At 49.4% G+C, this 22,025-nt stretch overlaps 1 protein-coding gene across 1 annotated transcript in view; it reads left to right on the plus strand.

The window, feature by feature from the left end:
- Window positions 1-22,025, plus strand: part of U2SURP (U2 snRNP associated SURP domain containing) — a 214,043-nt gene that overhangs the window by 75,839 nt on the left and 116,179 nt on the right. Inside the window, 3 exon segments of the mRNA XM_075340786.1 lie at window positions 4,627-4,792; window positions 14,752-14,963; window positions 16,760-16,803. Of these exon segments, the coding sequence (XP_075196901.1) occupies window positions 4,627-4,792; window positions 14,752-14,963; window positions 16,760-16,803 (422 nt within the window).

A 22,025-nucleotide genomic window follows, 5' to 3' on the forward strand; every position in this document is an offset into this window, starting at 1 on the left:
AACATCGCTCGGACCCGTCACACGTGCTTACCTTCCTAGCTAAGGGGGCAGTTCGTGCGGCGTCACACGGCAGCCGTCCAATAGAAGCGGAGGGGCGGAGAAGCAGCCGAAAGAAAGTGACGTCCACCTCATTGCCGGAGGACGCAGGTACGGTGTTGTTCCGCGTTCCTGGGGTGTCACACGTAGCAATGTGTGCTGCCTCAGGAACGACCAACAACCTGCGTCCTGCAATACCATTGATATTTGGGATTAGAACGATGTGTCAACGATCAACGATTCGGTGAGTAATTTTGATCGTTAGCGGTCTTCGTACGTTTCACACGCAGCGACGAAGCTAACGAGGCCAGATGTGCGTCACGAATTCCGTGACCCCAACGACATCTCGTTAGCAATTTCGTTGCGTGTAAAGCCCCCTTAAGTTCCTGAAAAGCTGAGGAGCTCATCGAGAAACTGTCTTCATTCAGCCACAGGTTTACAACTGGACACTGAGCAGAGATGAAACCTCTGTCTCCTCCTTCAGTCTTGCTCCGTACTCCAGTGTAAACCTGTTCTGGTCCTGCTCAGTCAGCCATATAACTTTACAGCAGGTCACAGACTCCGAGCATGGAGCACAAGAAAAGCCTGATCTGCTCAGTCAGTCGGGGAGGTTTTTTTTTTTTCCCCCTTTTTGTTTCAGCCCTTTTGCTCCAGTTGTGGGAGATCAGTAATGCTCAGTCATTATCATTCAGAGACATGTGGCCTGAGCAGTGTTTTACAGGCTGAATCCAGTCCTAACCTGTCGGGTGCAGCCTGAACTGCGTAACACTGACCATTTTGGAGAATCCATTTACTGTAAAGAGGTTATCCGGCTTATTTTGCTAATTTTTATTTATTTCACTGTTTGGCTACATTGGGGCAGGTAAGTAGATAGTGACTACCTGCCCTGCTGTCATCCCCTATCCCCCGCCTCAGAGCGGTCATGTGACCGTTCCTGCTGGGATTTTGCTGCTTCCTGTGAAGTCACGACCACGTTGTTGACGGCCACAGAGCAGACTTCATGTTGCCGCCCTGCTGAGCGGGTACAGTGTGTGGAGTCCCCGCCCCACTCTTCACCGCACCCTCCTATACATTCCCCGTACTTTCCCCGCAACCTTCCCCTGCCGTGGGGTCCGTGAGCTGGGGGAGGGGCCTGGCGGTGGCTTCCGTGGTGTCATTGCCAGTACTGAGCCTCCTGCTGAGGATCGCACATTCAAATGTATTGGCATCACAGATGCCAATACATTTGAAAGCACTGATGAGAGGGAGTGTTGCGCTGCCTCTCAGTATTGTCCCTCTGTCTGTTCTGGCCACTGGCCAGAGCAGACAGCGGACGAACGTGGAGCAGCGACGTGGACCGAGGAGGGGTGAGTATGTATTCCCTATGGGGGGTCGGTGCAGAGTGCTGGTGGGGGGCTTGGTACAGAGCGCCATCTGTGGGTGGGTCAGTACAGAGCGCCATGTGTGGGGGAGTCTGCACAGAGCGCCATGTGTGGGGGGGGGGTCAGTACAGAGGGCCATGTGTGGGGGGGGTCAGTACTGAGTGCCATGTGTGGGAGGGTCAGTACAGAGTGCCATGTGTGGGGGGGTCAGTACAGAGTGCCATGTGTGGGGGGGGTCAGTACAGAGTGCCATGTGTGGGGGGTCAGTACAGAGTGCCATGTGTGGGGGGGTCAGTACAGAGTGCCATGTGTGGGGGGTCAGTACAAAGTGCCATGTGTGGGGGGTCAGTACAGAGTGCCATGTGTGGGGGGTCAGTACAGAGTGCCATGTGTGGGGCGGTCAGTACAGAGTGCCATGTGTGGGGCGGTCAGTACAGAGTGCCATGTGTGGGGCGGTCAGTACAGAGTGCCATGTGTGGGGCGGTCAGTACAGAGTGCCATGTGTGGGGCGGTCAGTACAGAGTGCCATGTGTGGGGCGGTCAGTACAGAGTGCCATGTGTGGGGCGGTCAGTACAGAGTGCCATGTGTGGGGGGGTCAGTACAGAGTGCCATGTGTGGGGGTCAGTACAAAGTGCCATGTGTGGGAGGGTCAGTACAGAGTGCCATGTGTGGAGGGTCAGTACAGAGTGCCATGTGTGGGGCGGTCAGTGCAGAGTGCCATGTGTGGGGCGGTCAGTACAGAGTGCCATGTGTGGGGCGGTCAGTACAGAGTGCCATGTGTGGGGGGGTCAGTACAGAGTGCCATGTGTGGGGGGGGGTCAGTACAGAGTGCCATGTGTGGGGGGGGTCAGTACAGAGTGCCATGTGTGGGGGGGTCAGTACAGAGTGCCATGTGTGGGGGGGTCAGTACAGAGTGCCATGTGTGGGGGGGTCAGTACAGAGTGCCATGTGTGGGGGGGTCAGTACAGAGTGCCATGTGTGGGGGGGTCAGTACAGAGAGGCATGTGTGGGGGGGTCAGTACAGAGAGGCATGTGTGGGGGGGTCAGTACAGAGAGGCATGTGTGGGGGGGTTAGTACAGAGAGGCATGTGTGGGGGAGTCAGTACAGAGTGGCATGTGTGGGGGGTCAGTACATAGTGCCATGTGTGGGGGGTCAGTACAGAGTGCCATGTGTGGGGCGGTCAGTACAGAGTGCCATGTGTGGGGCGGTCAGTACAGAGTGCCATGTGTGGGGGGGTCAGTACAGAGTGCCATGTGTGGGGGTCAGTACAAAGTGCCATGTGTGGGAGGGTCAGTACAGAGTGCCATGTGTGGGGGGTCAGTACAGAGTGCCATGTGTGGGGGGTCAGTACAGAGTGCCATGTGTGGGGCGGTCAGTACAGAGTGCCATGTGTGGGGGGGTCAGTACAGAGTGCCATGTGTGGGGGGGTCAGTACAGAGTGCCATGTGTGGGGGGGTCAGTACAGAGTGCCATGTGTGGGGGATCAGTACAGAGTGCCATGTGTGGGGGATCAGTACAGAGTGCCATGTGTGGGGGGTCAGTACAGAGTGCCATGTGTGGGGAGGTCAGTACAGAGTGCCATGTGTGGGGGGGGGTCAGTACAGAGTGCCATGTGTGGGGGGGTCAGTACAGAGTGCCATGTGTGGGGGATCAGTACAGAGTGCCATGTGTGGGGGATCAGTACAGAGTGCCATGTGTGGGGGGTCAGTACAGAGTGCCATGTGTGGGGAGGTCAGTACAGAGTGCCATGTGTGGGGGGTCAGTACAGAGCGCCATGTGTGGGGGGTCAGTACAGAGCGCCATGTGTGGGGGGTCAGTACAGAGCGCCATGTGTGGGCGTTGCAGAGCCCGATGTGTATGTGTGGGGTGCAGAGCCCGATGTGTGTGCGGCCTGCAGAGCCCGGTGTGTGTGTGTGTGTGTGTGTGGCGCTGAGCCCGATGTGTGTGTGTGGCGCTGAGCCCGATGTGCGTGTGGGTGCAGAGCTCGATGTGCATGTGGGGGCAGAGCTCAATGTGCGTGGGGGTGCAGCGCTCAATGTGCGTTTGGGGTGCAGAGCTCAATGTGCGTGTGGGTGCAGAGCTCGATGTGCGTGTGGGTGCAGAGCTCGATGTGCGTGTGGGTGCAGAGCTCAATGTGCATGGGGGTGCAGAGCTCAATGTGCGTTTGGGGTGCAGAGCTCAATGTGCATTTGGGGTGCAGAGCTCAATGTGCGTTTGGGGTGCAGAGCTCAATGTGCGTTTGGGGTGCAGAGCTCAATGTGCGTTTGGGGTGCAGAGCTCGATGTGCGTGTGGGGTGCAGAGCTCGATGTGCGTGTGGGAGGCTGAGCCTGATGTGCGTGTTGGGTGCAGAGCCTGATGTGCGTGTTGGGTGCAGAGCCCGATGTGCGTGTTGGGTGCAGAGCCCGATGTGCGTGTGGGGTGCAGAGCCCGATGTGCGTGTGGGGTGCAGAGCCCGATGTGCGTGTGGGGTGCAGAGCCCGATGTGCGTGTGGGGTGCAGAGCCCGATGTGCGTGTTGGGCCCGATGTGCATTTTGGGTGCAGAGCCCGATATGTGTGTTTGGGGGTGCAGAGCCAGATATGTGTGTTTGGGGGTGCAGAGCCCGATGTGGGGCTGTTATTTCTAATGCTAGAGTGATAACAGGTCAGTGCTGGGCGGAATACTCACAGCCAATGAGTGTGCAGGGGGCGGGTCTGGACAATGAGGTTGGGCGGTGGCGGCTCTGAGTGAGGTTTGGCACAGGAAGCTGTCATGTTTGTTTGAGCTGCATGTAAACAAAGTCTGCAAAGAATAAAGTGATAATTCAAGAGGAACAAAAGTCAGAAAACTAAAAAAAATAATGTAGGGGTGTTTTATATGACAATACAGCACAGATTAGCTTACAAAATTTTTTTTGAGTTAATGTCGAACAACTCCTTTAAGTTAGTGGTAAGTTTTTGTGACCCTAGTCAAAGACGTTTTTTGTTTTTTTAATCACTGGGATGTCTTGGGTACCCCAAGGGGATAATGTGAGAGACATCTGTCCTTTGTACCCGCCATTCTCCTTGGAGATGGTTTTGAGCAAAGCACTCCTAGATATTTCCTAGGCCTGTCACAAAACATAACTTGCTTTCCGTCTCCTTGTGATGTGGATCTTTGTGTGTAAATAGCCTTTTTCATTTTGTTCAGTTAATGCCCATGGGTTTGATGTGGCAAAAGTATTGATTGACATGTAATTACTTGCACAGATGAATGAAGAAATGCTGTGCCAGGAGTTTGGGAGGTTTGGACCTTTGGCTAGTGTTAAAATCATGTGGCCTCGAACAGATGAGGAGAGGGCGCGAGAAAGGAATTGTGGGTTTGTTGCTTTCATAAACAGACGAGATGCTGAAAGAGCGCTGAAAAACCTGAACGGTAACTTTTCTTGTGTTTTCATAACCTGCCATTTTCCTCCAATGAAATTGTGTTTCCTACTATGATTTCAACATAGTTAAAGGGTTATTCCCATCTCCATGCTCCTTCTCAATATGTAGCAGGTTTAATAATAAGAATATTAGCAAATGCCTCTAAATAGAAATGTAGGATAGATAAGCTATGTCCCTTACCTCTTGTGCATGGTTACGACCACTAGCAACTAACTTACTGTACTGTCCCTAAATGTGTGGCCGTAACCTTTTATACCCAAGCTACTCCAATGCCCTGCACCTGAAGTGAGTGACATAGCGTTTCTGAAGAATTATACTACATTTCTATTATTATTATTATTATTCCTATTACATATTGGGATAGGATCTTGGAGATGGGAATACCCCTTTAATTTATTACAGGAATAATCCATTCCAAAATTAGGTGATGTGTTGTATGAAAGACCAACTGCTGATCCCCAATTGATTTAGAGAACAAAGCATCCCTGTCCCCTATTTAATCATAATAATAATTAAAAACTTTTATATAGTGCTGACATATTCCACAGCGCTTTACAATTCAGAGGGGACATGTACAGACAATACAAAATTGGAGTCGCAGGGCGCATGTTTGGCTTCCGCTTAGAGACAGTCGACAGCCGCGCTCACCTAACCGGCAGTCCAGTAGCGCATTAAAGGAGAGTCGCTGACCAAGCATACACACCAGATCTGTGAATTGATTCCAGTTTTAAAGGGAATCTGTCTGTAGGATCAACCCTTCTAAGCGGTCTACATGGGCATGTAGATCATAGGAAGCTAAATAAAATATCTGTAATGTGATGTCTTAGTCTAGGTTCACATTTCCGTTGTTTTGCACCAGTCACAATCCGCCGCTCTGATAAACAACGCAATCCGTTTGGCGGATTCCGTTGTTTCCCATAGACTTATATGAGCGGCGGATTGTGACTGATGCCCTTGCGTTGCTACCTCCGCCCGACTGATCAGTCGTAGAACACCCGATCGTCAAGCAGCAGGAACGCAGAGTGTAACTTTTTTTGAGCAGCAGAATCCTTAGGATTTCGCTGCACATGCTCTCTTGGCGGCCAAACGATCAGCTGATCACCCGGCGGCCGGCTTCTGTGAGCAATCAGCTGATCACCCGGCGGCCGGCTTCTGTGAGCGATCAGCTGATCACCCGGCGGACGGCTTCTGTGAGCGATCAGCTGATCACCCGGCGGCTGGCTTCTTTGATCAATCAGCTGATCACCCGGCGGCCGGCTGCGCTGAGCGATCAGCTGATCACCCGGCGGCCGGCTGCGCTGAGCGATCAGCTGATCACCCGGCGGCCGGCTGCGCTGAGCGATCAGCTGATCACCCGGCGGCCGGCTGCGCTGAGCGATCAGCTGATCACCCGGCGGCCGGCTGCGGTGAGCGATCAGCTGATCCCCCGGCGGCCGGCTAATGACAGCGATCAGCTGATCATTCTCTCTCTCACGTTTTACAACGGAATCAGACGTGTGATATGTGATGGCCGCTCTCTGCAGAGCTGTGTGGATTATAACCAGGGCTGTGGAGTCGGAGCTCATTTTGGTGGAGTCGGTATAAAATGCACCGACTCAGACTCCTAAAATATATAATAAATTGGGGACAGGAGTGCAATGCAGAATGTGCTGAATATTTTACTAAATAATAACATTTAGTATATTGCTTATATTTAAGTGAAAAATGTATTGTAGTACAATGTGAACATCAGACATTTAATTATCTTTATGATACAATAATCAAGATATTTAGATAGAACATAAAATATATTTATTGGAATACAACTTTAGATCACAAAAAACTAATAAATTGTAAATATGTAATACAATATGTAAAATATATATATACATACATACACACACAAGATATATATGTAATCTACTGTATATTACCTATTGTATTACATATTTATTACCGTTTGTTCTAAAGTTGTATTCTAATAAATATATTTTATGTTCTATCCAAATATCTTGATTATTGTATCATAAAAAATATTAAATGTCTGATGTTCACATACACATGTTCATGTACTACAATAAATTTTTCACCTAACTATAAGCAATATATGTAGGAGTCGGAGTCGGTGCAAGGGAAATTGAGGAGTCTGAGTCGAAGGTTTGGTTTACCGACTCCACAGCCCTGATTATAACGGCAGATTGTCTCTTCAGTGACTAGGTAGATGCACTCTTGCACCACCTATTGGAGGTAGCAATCCTAAAAGTCAAAAGTGACCCTTTAATGAGCTTTGTCATATGACTTAGGACTTATGCCAGATCAGAACCTCAGTTTGCAAGTGATTGTTGTCCCTCATCAGTGCAAAGTATGAGATCTGCTCTGGCTGTATGAGAGGCTAAGACTGGGTCTAAGGGGGAAGATATTCTTCTTGCGGAGACTGACACCCCAATCCAGCATGCTAGTGGTGAGGAGGCTTTAAGCCGCATTGCTCCTCTGGGAAGTATGCAAATTCTCTCTTCACTGAAGAGACAATTTGCATATTTCCCAGAGAGCATTCCTGATTATAACTAACACATCTGCAGGTTCCTCTCCGCTTCAGCTTCCATCTCACAGGCAGACACTGGTGCAGTATTGTTACAATACTGCAGAGCTGTGAGAGCTGCAGCTGCTAAAGGGTTGTATGGAGACAAAGTTCAATTATACAGTTGTGTTGGATACATATTACACTGGTAACTCCTCTTTTTATTTAAAATAATCTCTGGAGGCAGAATCTCATGCAGATCAATGTCTGGCCCACCACTCATTTACATACAGTGTGTCCACCCATATCCTGTCCACCGCCATTAACTTGAGAACGGCGGAAGCTATAGGCATAGAAGTGGTGTCTAGGTTAGTAAAGTAGCCATGCGCTACCCAATGAAACCACCTATAGCGCCACCTGGTGGAAAACAATAGCATTTTTATCTCGAAAACGGAACGAGATAGAGAAAAAAAAGTGAATAAATTGTAGGACATCATCAATTCAATACGAATCGACACCTTGTACACAGAAATGCTATGATATGAAACCCATGATCCCCCCTCCCCCCAAAAAAAAACATTGAATGCTGGTCCTGCATATGGCGCTCATTTAACTTTGATGCGCAAAGTGGCCACCGTCAGCTGCAATGCACAGCTGGACTCTGGACAGCATACTGTATCCTGCTGCACGTTGTGCAATATGGTAGGTGACACGTTTGCACAAGCATCTGTGATACGTCGTCATAGGTCCTGCAATGTTGGTGGAGGGGTCGCATACACCTCCTGTTTGATGTGACCTCACAGAAAGAAGTCCAATGGGGTAAGGTGACGGTCAGGTGATCGTGGCGGCCACTCCATACAGCCACCATAGCCAGTGACTTGTAGGAAGGTGTCCATGAGGTATCGCTTCACGTCCACAGCCTTGTGAGTTTCACGTTCCAATCATAGCATTTCTGTATGCATGGTGTGGATTCTTATTGAATTGATGATGCCCTACAACTTTGTAATTCACTTTTTTTCTCTATCTCGTTCCGTTTTCGAAATAAAAATGCTAACTCAGTTCTTCTTTGTCGCTCCATTGGGAGACCCAGACAATTGGGTGTATAGCTATTCCTCCGGAGGCCACACAAAGTATTACACTAAAAGTGTAAAGCCCCTCCCCTTCTGCCTATACACCCCCCGTGCTCCCACGGGCTCCTCAGTTTTTATGCTTTGTGCGAAGGAGGCATACATGCACGCATAGCTCCACAGCTTAGTCAGCAGCAGCTGCTGACTATGTCGGATGGAAGAAAAGAGGGCCCTTAACAGGGCCCCCAGCATGCTCCCTTCTCACCCCACTCTTGTCGGCGGTGTTGTTAAGGTTGAGGTATCCATTGCGGGTACGGAGGCTGGAGCCCACATGCTGTTTTCCTTCCCCATCCGCTTTAGGGCTCTGGGTGAAGTGGGATCCTAATCGGTCTCCAGGCACTGAGACCGTGCTCCATCCACAGCTCCTGGTCTGCTGGATAAGGAGCCGAGTATCGTCAGGGACATGGCCCTGCTACTTTCAGGTACTCTGTGTCCCCTTGGGGACCGCGCACAGAAACACTCCAGCATTGCTGGGTGTGTTAGTGCGCTGGGGACCGCAGCGCTGACCGCGCTTGTGCCATCACACACTGCAGCGTGGCTGGGTGTGTTAGTTTACTGGGGACTACCGCGCTGACCGCCGCTGCCATGTTTACTCTCGGCGCGGCTGGGACTGTTAGTACGCCGGGGACTACCGCGCCGACCGCGCTTATACGGCGGCCGCGCTTATAACTTTAGTCCCCGGCTTTTGCGGCCTAGCCTCATTCTTTTCCCGCCCCCAGGCCTGCCAGTCAGGGGAAGGGCGGGACGCTGTACAGGGCATCAGCACTGAGGGCTGGAACATGCTTTGCATACTCCACCCCCCTCACTGTGCACAGTGGGGCACCAGATTCCCGCACTTTCTAGGGCACGCCTACGGCCCCCTCCTCTCCTCAGGACGCCGGCAGCCATTCCTGTCAGCTCTTCTGACGCTGGAGAGGGGAGACAAGCTCTGGGAGACCCAGGCAGGGATTCTGGTGACCACACAACCGCTTTGAGCGGGCGGTAAGCAGCACCTGAGGTGCTGGCCCCACTTGTGCAGAAGTGTACTTATAGATTATATGATTATAGGCTATACTTTACACTGTATGGTGCACGGTTGATTTTTGGCTATATACCCTCCTGGGTTGCTCAGGGGAGACAACAGCATGGCGTCCACAAGAAGCAAGGGTGCCAAAACACAGGCTTACTATGCTGCCTGCGCCGCATGTAAGGCTTCACTACCGGCAGGTTCCACTGACCCTCATTGTGTACAGTGCTCGGCCCCTGTGGCACTTGCTCAGCCGGAGCCTCTGCTAAGGGTGGCCCAGGGGGAGCCACCTGCTAACACTGTCCAGGTGACAGGGACGGAGTTTGCAGTTTTTACTGAAAGACTTTCTGAGACTATGGCTAAGATACTAGAAGCTTTGCAGTCCAGACCGGTATCTCAGACCAGGGGCACTGTGGAATCATTGCCCCCTGGTTCCCCTCTGTTGGAACAACAATGTCCTCCCGGGGTGTCTCATAGATCCCAGGGTGAGGTCTCTGACACGGACCGCAGCCCCAGACCGCCTAAGCGAGCTCGCTGGGAAATCCCCTCGACATCATCACATTGTTCAGGGTCTCAGCGGGAGGACTCTCTGTATGATGAAGCGGAGGTAGCTGATCAGGATTCTGATCCTGAGGCCGCTCTCAACCTTGATACTCCTGATGGGGACGCCATAGTGAATGATCTTATCGCGTCCATAAATCAAATGTTGGATATTTCTCCCGCAGCTCCTCCAGTAGAGGAGTCAGCTTCTCAGCAGGAGAAATTCCGTTTCAGGTTTCCCAAGCGTACAACGAGTATGTTTCTGGACCACTCTGACTTCAGAGAGGCAGTCCAGAAACACCGAGTTTGTCCAGATAAGCGTTTTTCCAAGCGCCTTAAGGATACACGTTATCCCTTCCCCCCCTGACGTGGTCAAGGGCTGGACTCAGTGTCCCAAGGTGGATCCTCCAATCTCCAGACTGGCGGCTAGATCCATAGTTGCAGTTGAAGATGGGGCTTCTCTCAAGGATGCCACTGACAGACAGATGGAGCTCTGGTTGAAATCCATCTATGAAGCTATCGGCACGTCTTTTACTCCAGCATTCGCAGCCGTATGGGCACTCCAAGCTATCTCAGCGGGTCAAGCGCAAATTGACGCACTCACACGTACGTCTGCGCCGCAAGTGGCGTCCATAACCTCTCAAACGTCGGCATTTGCGTCCTACGCTATTAATGCTGTCCTGGACTCTGCGAGCCGTACGGCGGTTGCAGCTGACAATTCGGTGGCAATACGCAGGGCCTTGTGGCTGCGGGAATGGAAGGCAGATTCGGCTTCCAAAAAGTGCTTAACCGGTTTGCCATTTTCTGGCGACCGTTTGTTTGGTGAGAGATTGGATGAAATCATCAAACAATCCAAGGGAAAGGAAACATCCTTACCCCAGGCCAAACCAAACATACCCCAACAGAGGAGGGGACAGTCGAGGTTTCGGTCCTTTCGGGGTGCGGGCAAGTCCCGATTCTCCTCGTCCAAAAGGCCTCAGAAGGATCAGAGGAACTCCGATTCATGGCGGTCTAAGTCACGCCCTAAAAAGACCGCCGGAGGTGCCGCTACCAAGGCGGCTTCCTCATGACTTACGGCCTCCTCACACCGCATCCTCGGTCGGTGGCAGGCTCTCCCGCTTTTGCGACACCTGGCTGCCACAGGTAAAAGACCGTTGGGTGAGAGACATTCTGTCTCACGGTTACAGGATAGAGTTCAGCTCTCGTCCTCCGACTCGATTCTTCAGAACATCTCCGCCTCCCGAGCGAGCCGATGGTCTTCTGCAGGCGCTGGGCACTCTGAAGGCAGAAGGAGTGGTGGTCCCTGTTCCTCTTCAGCAACAGGGTCACGGTTTTTACTCCAACCTGTTTGTGGTCCCAAAGAAGGACGGGTCTTTCCGTCCGGTCCTGGACCTAAAACTGCTCAACAAACACGTAAAGACCAGGCGGTTCCGGATGGAATCCCTCCGCTCCATCATCGCCTCAATGTCCCAAGGATATTTCCTTGCATCGATCGATATCAAAGATGCTTATCTCCACGTACCGATTGCTCCAGAGCATCAGCGCTTCCTGCGCTTCGCCATAGGAGACGAACACCTTCAGTTCGTGGCACTGCTGTTCGGCCTTGCGACAGCCCCACGGGTTTTCACCAAGGTCATGGCTACAGTAGTAGCGGTCCTCCACTCTCAGGGTCACTCGGTGATCCCTTACTTAGACGATCTGCTGGTCAAGGCACCCTCTCAAGAGGCATGCCAGCACAGCCTCAACGCTACTCTGGGGACTCTCCAGAGTTTCGGGTGGATCATCAATTTTCCAAAGTCAAATCTGACATCGGCCCAATCGCTGACATACCTTGGCATGGAGTTTCATACCCTCTCAGCGATAGTGAAGCTTCCGCTGAACAAGCAGCGTTCACTGCAGACGGGGGTGCAATCCCTCCTTCAAGGTCAGTCACACCCCTTGAGGCGCCTCATGCACTTCCTGGGGAAGATGGTGGCAGCAATGGAGGCAGTCCCTTTCGCGCAGTTTCACCTGCGTCCTCTTCAATGGGACATCCTACGCAAATGGGACAGGAAGCCGACGTCCCTCGACAGGAACGTCTCCCTCTCTCAGGCAACCAAAGCTTCCCTTCGGTGGTGGCTTCTTCCCACTTCATTATCGAAGGGGAAATCCTTCCTACCCCCATCCTGGGCGGTGGTCACGACGGACGCGAGTCTGTCAGGGTGGGGAGCAGTTTTTCTCCACCACAGGGCTCAGGGTACGTGGACTCGGCAAGAGTCCTCACTTCAGATCAATGTTCTGGAGATCAGGGCAGTGTATCTGGCCCTAAAAGCGTTCCAGCAGTGGCTGGAAGGCAAGCAGATCCGAATTCAGTCGGACAACTCCACAGCGGTGGCTTACATCAACCACCAAGGAGGAACACGCAGTCGGCAAGCCTTCCAGGAAGTCCGGCGGATTTTGATGTGGGTGGAAGCCACGGCCTCCACCATCTCCGCAGTTCACATCCCGGGCGTGGAAAACTGGGAAGCAGATTTTCTCAGTCGCCAGGGCATGGACGCAGGGGAATGGTCCCTTCACCCGGACGTGTTTCAGGAGATCTGTTGCCGCTGGGGGATGCCGGACGTCGACCTAATGGCGTCCCGGCACAACAACAAGGTCACGGCATTCATGGCACGTTCTCACGATCACAGAGCTCTGGCGGCAGACGCCTTAGTTCAGGATTGGTCGCAGTTTCAACTCCCTTATGTGTTTCCTCCGCTGGCACTGTTGCCCAGAGTGTTACGCAAGATCAGGGCAGACTGCCGCCGCGCCATCCTCGTCGCTCCAGACTGGCCGAGGAGGTCGTGGTACCCGGATCTGTGGCATCTCACGGTCGGCCAACCGTGGGCACTACCAGACCGACCAGACTTGCTGTCTCAAGGGCTGTTTTTCCATCTGAATTCTGCGGCCCTCAACCTGACTGTGTGGCCATTGAGTCCTGGATCTTAGCGTCTTCAGGATTATTTCAAGAGGTCATTGCCACTATGAGACAGGCTAGGAAACCAACGTCCGCCAAGATCTACCACAGGACGTGGAAAATATTCCTGTCGTGGTGCTCTGCTCAGGGTTTTTCTCCCTGGCCATTTGCCTTGCCCACTTTTCTGTCCTTTCTTCAGTCCGGATTGGAAAAGGGTTTGTCACTCTGCTCCCTTAAGGGACAAGTCTCTGCGCTCTGTGTTTTTTCAGAAGCGCCTGGCCAGACTTCCACAGGTACGCACCTTCCTGCAGGGGGTTTGTCACATCGTCCCTCCTTACAAGCGTCCGTTGGAACCCTGGGATCTGAACAGGGTGCTGATGGTTCTTCAGAAACCACCGTTCGAGCCAATGAGGGATATTTCTCTCGCACGCCTTTCGCAGAAAGTGGTTTTCCTAGTAGCAGTCACTTCACTTCGGAGAGTGTCTGAGCTAGCAGCACTGTCATGCAAAGCCCCTTTCCTGGTGTTTCACCAGGACAAGGTGGTTCTGCGTCCGGTTCCGGAATTTCTCCCTAAGGTGGTATCCCCCTTTCATCTCAATCAGGATATCTCCTTACCTTGTTTTTGTCCTCATCCAGTTCACCAATGTGAAAAGGATTTGCACTTGTTAGATCTGGTGAGAGCACTCAGATTCTACATTTCTCGTACGGCGCCCCTGCGCCGCTCGGATGCACTCTTTGTCCTTGTCGCTGGCCAGCGTAAAGGGACACAAGCTTCCAAATCAACCCTGGCTCGGTGGATCAAGTAACCAATTCTCGAAGCTTATCGTTCCTCGGGGCTTCCGGTTCCATCAGGGCTGAAGGCCCATTCTCCCATGGCCGTGGGAGCGTCCTGGGCCTTGCGGCACCAGGCTACGGCTCAGCAGGTGTGTCAGGCAGCTACCTGGTCGAGCCTGCACACTTTCACGAAACACTATCAGGTGCATACCTATGCTTCGGCAGATGCCAGCCTAGGTAGGCGAGTCCTTCAGGCGGCGGTTGCCCACCTGTAGGACGGAGCCGTTACGGCTCTATTATGAGGTATTATTTACCCACCCAGGGACTGCTTTTGGACGTCCCAATTGTCTGGGTCTCCCAATGGAGCGACAAAGAAGAAGGGAATTTTGTTTACTTACCGTAAATTCCTTTTCTTCTAGCTCCAATTGGGAGACCCAGCACCCGCCCCTGTTTTTTTGTGTACACATGTTGTTCATGTTGAATGGTTTCAGTTCTCCGATATTCCTTCGGATTGAATTTACTTTAAACCTGTTTATAATTTTTTCCTCCTTCTTGCTTTTGCACCAAAACTGAGGAGCCCGTGGGAGCACGGGGGGTGTATAGGCAGAAGGGGAGGGGCTTTACACTTTTAGTGTAATACTTTGTGTGGCCTCCGGAGGCATAGCTATACACCCAATTGTCTGGGTCTCCCAATTGGAGCTAGAAGAAAAGGAATTTACGGTAAGTAAACAAAATTCCCTTCTTTTCCACCAGGTGGCGCTATAGGTGGTTTGATTGCGTAGCACATGGATACTTTACTATATCTAGACACCACTTCTATGCCTATAGCTGCCACCGTTCTCAAGTTAATGGCGGTGGACAGGATATGGGTGGACACACTGTATAAGAAGAACATGGCTTTCTCTGGAATAAGACTGATCGCAGATATCAAGGCATCATTTTATTCATCTTTCTATGACTTGCATGCCCATATACATGACTCAGCAGGTGGATCCTGCTGGCAGAGTACCTTTAGACCCCTCATATCGTATGATGGTTTTTTAACACTTTTTATTTTCGGTCACTACAGGAAAAATGGTTATGTCATTTGAAATGAAGCTAGGATGGGGAAAAGCCGTTCCAATCCCTCCACATCCAATATATATCCCCCCGTCTATGATGGAGCACACCCTTCCACCCCCTCCATCCGGTTTGCCTTTTAATGCCCAGCCTAGAGAACGCCTGAAGAATCCTACAGCTCCGATGTTACCACCACCGAAAAATAAGGAGGATTTTGAGAAGGTAATTGGATTAGCAGAGTTTGCCTCACAATCAAAGGTGTAATATTCCTAGTTTAAGCATATAAAATCTCACATAGCCCTACTGCTCATCCATTCACACGTGTCAACTTGTAGCTCACAGGTTAGTACATCTCCTACAATAGCTGTGCCCCTTGCTTTTACAAATGTAGTTCCTCCTATATAAATATAATTTGTATTTATACCCTGGAGTGTGCCTTATCCCAGGGGACAACTGTTTCACCCCTTGTAGAACATCTGTAAATTCTGAGATATACAGGCTTGTTTGTGGAAATGTTATTAGTATTTGGACACATACAGGGCTTGGTTAAAAATCAGTTATATCATTTTACTTTTGGTTTTCCGTTGCTTCAGAATTATTTAGTTTAGGTGATATTTACATGTGACAGAGTTGTTGCAGAAATTACTGTGCCATTTGAATGAATGGGTCGTACCAGAATTCATTTAAAGGGAATCCATCACTAAGTTTTTGCCATATACTCCGAAGGCAGAATAATACAGAGACGAAGACATTGATTCCAGTGATGTCATCCACTGGGCTGCTTGCTATAGTTTGGATGAAATTACTGTTTTATCAGCAAGAGATTATCAGTAATATATGTTGCTGTATAGTCCGCTATATTAATGATAACCCCGCCCACATGACTGGCAGCTTTCTGCCTATGCATTGTGTACAGAGAAAGATGTCAATCCGTGGTGAGGGCGGGGTTATATAGAGCTCTGCATTCAGAGAAAGGCAAGATCTGCAGTTCAGAAAGCAGGGATTTTATTAAGACTGCAGCAACAGGTAAAGTAAGCGCTCCATCACTGGAATCACGGTCTCTGCCCCCTACATCATGCTACTTTTAGATGAGGTCGCAAAATTCTGGTGGCATATTCCCTTTTAGTAATTTATAAAGTAATCCCGTTCATGTGAATGGAAGTGATTCTTACATCAAATCTGCTGCTTGTGAATTCTCCCATATCTGACTTCATCAGTCTGAAGGCTGTTTCTGAACCTTCAGGCTGTGTGCACACGTTGCGTTTTTTGCCACGGTTTTGCTTGCAGATTTTCACAAATGCCAGCAAAGCATGAGAGTCCTGTAGTGTTGTGCACACGTTCGGGATTTTTTTCCTTGCAGATTTGGCTGTAGACAAAAAACTGCAGCATGGTGATTCCTTCTGCATGTTGACTCTGTGTTCACCATTGAGAGCAATTAAAAAAAGCTTTAAAAACGTGGCAGAATGCGGGTTTTTGCCGCAGCGGTTTTCCTGCCAGTATGTGCAGATTTGGTTGCAGAACGTCTGCAACGTGTGCACATAGCCTTAGCGTCCCGCATCCTTCTACTTGAAATCGGGGACCAGGCTTCATAGCCGTTTTTCCACTGTCAAGTCTATTGAATTTACTTTGCCTTTTAACCAAATTTCTAGCACTTAACCAAGCTCTGGATGTCCCCTTTTATTTTGTGTTAGAATTGAGGCTTCTGTATAGCTATACGCCAGTGCTCTGCTGTATTCTGTAAGCCTCCAGTAGGGTACAGGCCCGTGCCCAGTATTTGTAGCCCCCCTTGCCATTTCCAGTGTAGCCCCTATTTACTGCTTTATTGTAATGTCAGGACTTTCCAGCTATTACCCACTTGATAGGCACTTACGTTGTTAGGTGTTTAGTGTGACTTTCACAAAGTGCCTGCCTGTACTAGATATTGTAGTGTTTTGCAATGAATATGTATATTTTTTTGCTTGTTTGTTAACAATACTCACATATTCTATGTTTATTATCTGATGTGACTTCATATACAGACTCTGTCGCAAGCCATAGTCAAAGTGGTTATCCCAACAGAAAGGTACATTTTTTTTCTTTATTATTACTCATATGACTTAGAAAATATCCCCATCAGAACTTCAAACAATTGGTTGGCTTTCTTGAGGGGCTGATTGGGGCTTCACTGAGCAACAGTTTTCTCAATGTGTTAATATTTTTTTCTGAAGTGCGGCATGTACACCTTCTGGCGAGCTTTTACACCTTTTAATTGACTGTACTATTCCTGCTGTCAAAAGTTTTGGAACCCAGATAGACTCCATTAAAGTCAATGGAGTCTGTAGCCTGACTAATCTTTCACAGTGTTAATGTATTTTTAATTAGTATAAATAATATGAATTAATTTCCAGATAGATATATGCATGCATGTATGTGAGAAGATGACTCTGGTAAAATCTGCAGCTTAAAGCTGCATTTACACCGAAAGACTATTGTGAGCAACCGATTTGTAAAAAGGCTTGTTTTATGGTAATCTTTCAGTGTAAACAGGATGCCGATGATGGAGCACAACACTCGCTTATCAGGAGAAATGATCTTTTGTGTAGCGGGCAAGATCGTCGTTCTCGGCGGTGCATCAGCCTGTGTAAACAGGACTCTCTGCCAAGAAACATGGCAGCCGCTGTGCACTGAACAATCTATTACAGATCTTTCAGTGCTCATCGATTACTGCAGACTGCTTGTGTTAACAGGTATTAAAGGGAACCTGTCTGGTCCCCTATGCGGTCAGAACCACAAGACGTTCTGGGCACATATTTCTAATCCCTGCCTAGTTATTTCTAATGTCTAGACAGTTTCCACAGCATACACTAGCACACATAAAGAGATCTTTAGAAAAAGTATTTGTAAAGATCCTTTTATGAGATGCAACTGAGCGCAAGGGCGTTTTGTTTCTCCTGACTAGTCTGCCCTCTTAGCATGTTAGGCCGGGGCCACACGGGGACTAATGCGATCCTCGTATGACACTCGGCTCACGTTGGCAGCACAGCAGGAGGCGAGTGTCCCTGCGACTGAGGTCTGATCATGTGAGCGGATGGGCCGGCGCTGCGAACGGGCGGGCCAGTGCTGAGGAGGGGCGGGCCGGCACAGAGGAGGAGAGGGAGGGATTTATCTCCCTCTCTCCTCCATTGCCGGCTATTGCCATTCTCACCCTGCACTCGCGGTACACCGGTGTACCGCGAGTGCAGTGCGATCTTTCTCTTTCCCCATAGGCTTGAATGGGTGCAAGAGAAAGAGTCTTGCATTACAGTTGCAGCATGCAGAAAATAATCGCTCATGTGCGCTGACACATAGGCTAATAATGGTCCGAGTGGAATGCGATATTTTATGGCACTCCACTTGGTCTGATTTTCATGCGGTGTGTCTTAGGTGTTAGCATGCCCCTCTATGCGTGCTAACATGTTTTTCAATGCCCAGCGTCATCAGCATAGACGCAAGTATCTGTCCATGTCAACACGTCAGACGCCAGGTTTAGGCTCTGTGCACAAGATCAGAAGTCCTGGCACTTCCGGTAGTGTATGAAGCTGGGTGTACGCACCCCAGCTTCCGAGAGGTCTAGTGTGCCTGACCGGAAGTGCAGAGACTTCTGATCATGTGCACTGCCCGGTGTCTGAGGCGGTGACAGCGGACACAGGTATGCACGTCTATGCCGATGACTTTGGGCATTGAAAGCATGTTGGACACCTAGAGGGGCCTGCTAATATGCTAAGAGGGCAGACTAGTAAGTAGAAATAATGCCCTTGCAACTAATTCCCTGCGCTCATTAGTATATCATGAAGGATCTTTTGAAATACTTTTTCTATAGATCTCTTTACTTATGCTAGTGTAACACTAGTTAGGCAGGGATTAGCAATATGTACCCAGAACTGCTCGTGGCTCTTAGTGCAAATTGGACCTGAAAGGTTCTCTTTAAGAAACCTCGTATCATTAAGCCTTTACATATAGTGCAGCCGGTTACTCCATGTAAATACCACTTATTTCCAGAAGAATGTTTTGGTAATTATACCCAAATGACACTGCCTAGAAGAGTGTCTGCTGGAAATAAGACTCCGCAGACTAAGAAAAGGGTCTTAGAAATAATAGGACTTGTTAAGAATTTTTTGATAGAACTATCAATTTCTATTACTGAAAGTCTGTCATTGTGGTTTCATTTTCTGAGTATCTACAGGGGCATTAAAGGGAACCTGCCCGCTGATTCATGCTGCCTGAAGCCCGCCGCAGCACTTTACTATTAAACATACATTAATGCCATAACACAGCCGGCGTCTGATTCTCACTGCCTCTGGTTCGGGCAGAATGTATCAACTGACAGATTCACTTTAACGGATTTAATATATTTTAGAATTTGCACACAGCCACAAATCTAGCCATACTCGCCGATTTTAATCCCTCTAGGTTCGGTGCGGTATCCATGTTTCTCCCTGAAGTCTTGTGTTCACCCTGCAGTGACATCCCACACATCTCAATCGCTGGCATCAGGGTAATGATCAATTCTCATTAACAGACAGGGTTACATGCGACAGTCACTCTTAGGCTATGTGCCCACGGGACTCTGTATCTGCGGATTTTTCTGCATCAAAATCCGCAGCTTTCCCCCCGGAATCCGCATCTTTTCATAGGTGCGGATTTGACGCGGATTTTGCGTTTCTTTTTTTTTTTTTTTTTTTTTTTATTCAATTTGAATAAATAGAATAAATTGAATAAATAGGCAAAATCCGCACGAAAATCCGCAACAATAATTGACATGCTGCAGATTTTTCCGCACGAAAATCCGCACGATTTCCGCTGTGGAAAAATCCGCAGCGTGGGCACAACCATTTCCCAAATGCCATAAAAATGGCTGGGGAGTAGCTGTGCTGCAGATTTCTGAAAATCCGCGGCTTTTCCGCGAGAAATCCGCGCATTTTCCGCAGTGTGGGCACATAGCCTTATGGTATGATCACTTCATCTCTTTCCAACTTTCCTTGAGTTGGTTCACTAAAAAAAACAAAAACGCTAACAGAATGTTCAAATTAGTGGTGTTAGCACTTTGTATGCAAAAACAACTCACTGTTCATATGTTCAGGCTTTTACACATACAGTAATGCCTTGACCTATAAGTTTAAAGGGGTGGTTCACCCATATTTGTTATTGTCTAGATCGATATTATATTGAGAAACAATGTTTCTCTCAAATACCTTATGTTGTCAATACTGCCTGTGAGAGGCGCTATTGCAGACCGCTGCTCCCCGTCCAGTGACGTACCCGTCCAATGCTGCCTCGTCAAATCCGTGCAGCCAGCTACATTCTGAGCCCATCTGCTCCCTGCTCCTCCTCCCTCCTCCCTCACAGCACCTCTCTTGCTTGCAGCGTTCTGCGAGGAGGGAGGAGGAGCAGGAGACCGCGCCATGCTGTGCTAGGAGGGAGGAGGAGCAGGAGACGCGCCGTGCTGTGCTAGGAGGCAGGGGGGAGCAGGAGACGCGCCGTGCTGTGCTAGGAGGGAGGAGGAGCAGGAGACGCGCCGTGCTGTGCTAGGAGGGAGGGGGGAGCAGGAGACCGCGCCGTGCTGTGCTAGGAGGGAGGGGGAGCAGGAGACGCGCCGTGCTGTGCTAGGAGGGAGGGGGGAGCAGGAGACGCGCCGTGCTGTGCTAGGAGGGAGGAGGAGCAGAAGACCGCGCCGTGCTGTGCTAGGAGGGAGGGGGGAGCAGGAGACGCGCCCGTGCTAGGAGGGAGGAGGAGGGGGGAGCAAATGGGCTGTGACAGCAATGAAACACCGCTCACAAGCTCAGAGTCTGGAAGACTGTAGCCGGCTGCACGGATGTGATGTGGCAGCGTTTGACGGGTACGACACTGGACGGGGAACAGCGGTCTGCAATAGCGCCTCTCACAGGCACTATTGACAACACAAGGTATTTGAGAGAAACATTGTTTCTCAATATAATATCGATCTAGACAATAAAAAATATGGGTGAACCACCCTTTAATATGTTCCAAGCTTTTAACTCAATTTGCTCTTATGTGATATTAAATTTCCCCATTAAACTTATTGAAATACTATTAATCTGTTCAGCCTCTACTTATAGCCCACATCCTGTACTGTAGATCCCCCATCCTGTTCCATGGCACCCTCATCTTGTTATATGGCCCACCATCCCGGTACATATGATAACCCCCCCCTCCCATCAGAGTAAATGTGATTTCCCACACCCATCCCGATACATATGACTTCCCCCAACCCATCCCAGTATATATGATCCCCACATCCTGATACATATGATCCCCACATCCTGATGCATATGATCCCCACATCCTGATGCATATGATCCCCCACATCCTGATGCATATGACCCCCCCCCCCTCCCCATCCAGGTACATATGATTCTCCCCCCAATCCCTGGACATATGGTTCCCCCCCCATCCCGGTACATATAATCCCCACCCCACAGCAGAATACATGGCCTCCTCAATCCTGTTACATATGAATCCCCCATACTGGTACATGGCCCCCATCATGCTACACACTTTTAAAAAAATATATATTTTACTCACCCTCCTTCCGGTCCCCCATAGCGCAGTGTCCTCCTCTCATGCAGGACGGAGGTTGATTATAAGCTGTTCGTACCTTAAATTTCTGCTCGTATCATGAAGCAAAAAAGATACACAACGACGGCTTTTATCTTGAAAAATGTGTAACTTGGTGCACTCATGAGTCAAGGCATTACTGTATTTTAACCACTTCAAACCTTGAAAAGACGCCAAGAGTTTAAAAAGAAGTAACTTACATTTCTAAAGAAGTCAATGGGAAGGTTACAATGACACCCAGGTGTCTTTTCGAGTGTTTGGTCACCAGTTTTTATTTTTCTAAATTGATTTAAAATAGAATGTCCAGAAAATGCCAACAAAGATACCAAAAAATGGAGGAAAAAAATTGAAACCGCACTAGGAAACTAAGCAAAGATGGTAAAAAGAAAAAAAAAAAAGATGTTTTAGGTTTACAAAACTCAGAAGAAAAGAAGCCATTTCTGAAGCATCTTCTGCTTAAAAAAAGTCTTTTTTGACAACCAGGAAAATAATTTCTATAGATATCCTGGATCCACCATTCACTACAGGTAACAAGACTGTCTTACTTCTTGCCTATCCACATAGCCTTGGAAACCAGCTTGTCTAAGGTCACACTGGGGTATTTCAGAAGTTCAAAGCGGAGTTTTCTCAAAAAGGAACCTGCTTTCGAAACGCACCTTTATTTTGCAGGAGTGTTTTTCCTGAAGAGAT

Source organism: Anomaloglossus baeobatrachus, chromosome 3, assembly GCF_048569485.1.
Source record: "Anomaloglossus baeobatrachus isolate aAnoBae1 chromosome 3, aAnoBae1.hap1, whole genome shotgun sequence".
NCBI lineage: Eukaryota > Metazoa > Chordata > Amphibia > Anura > Aromobatidae > Anomaloglossus > Anomaloglossus baeobatrachus.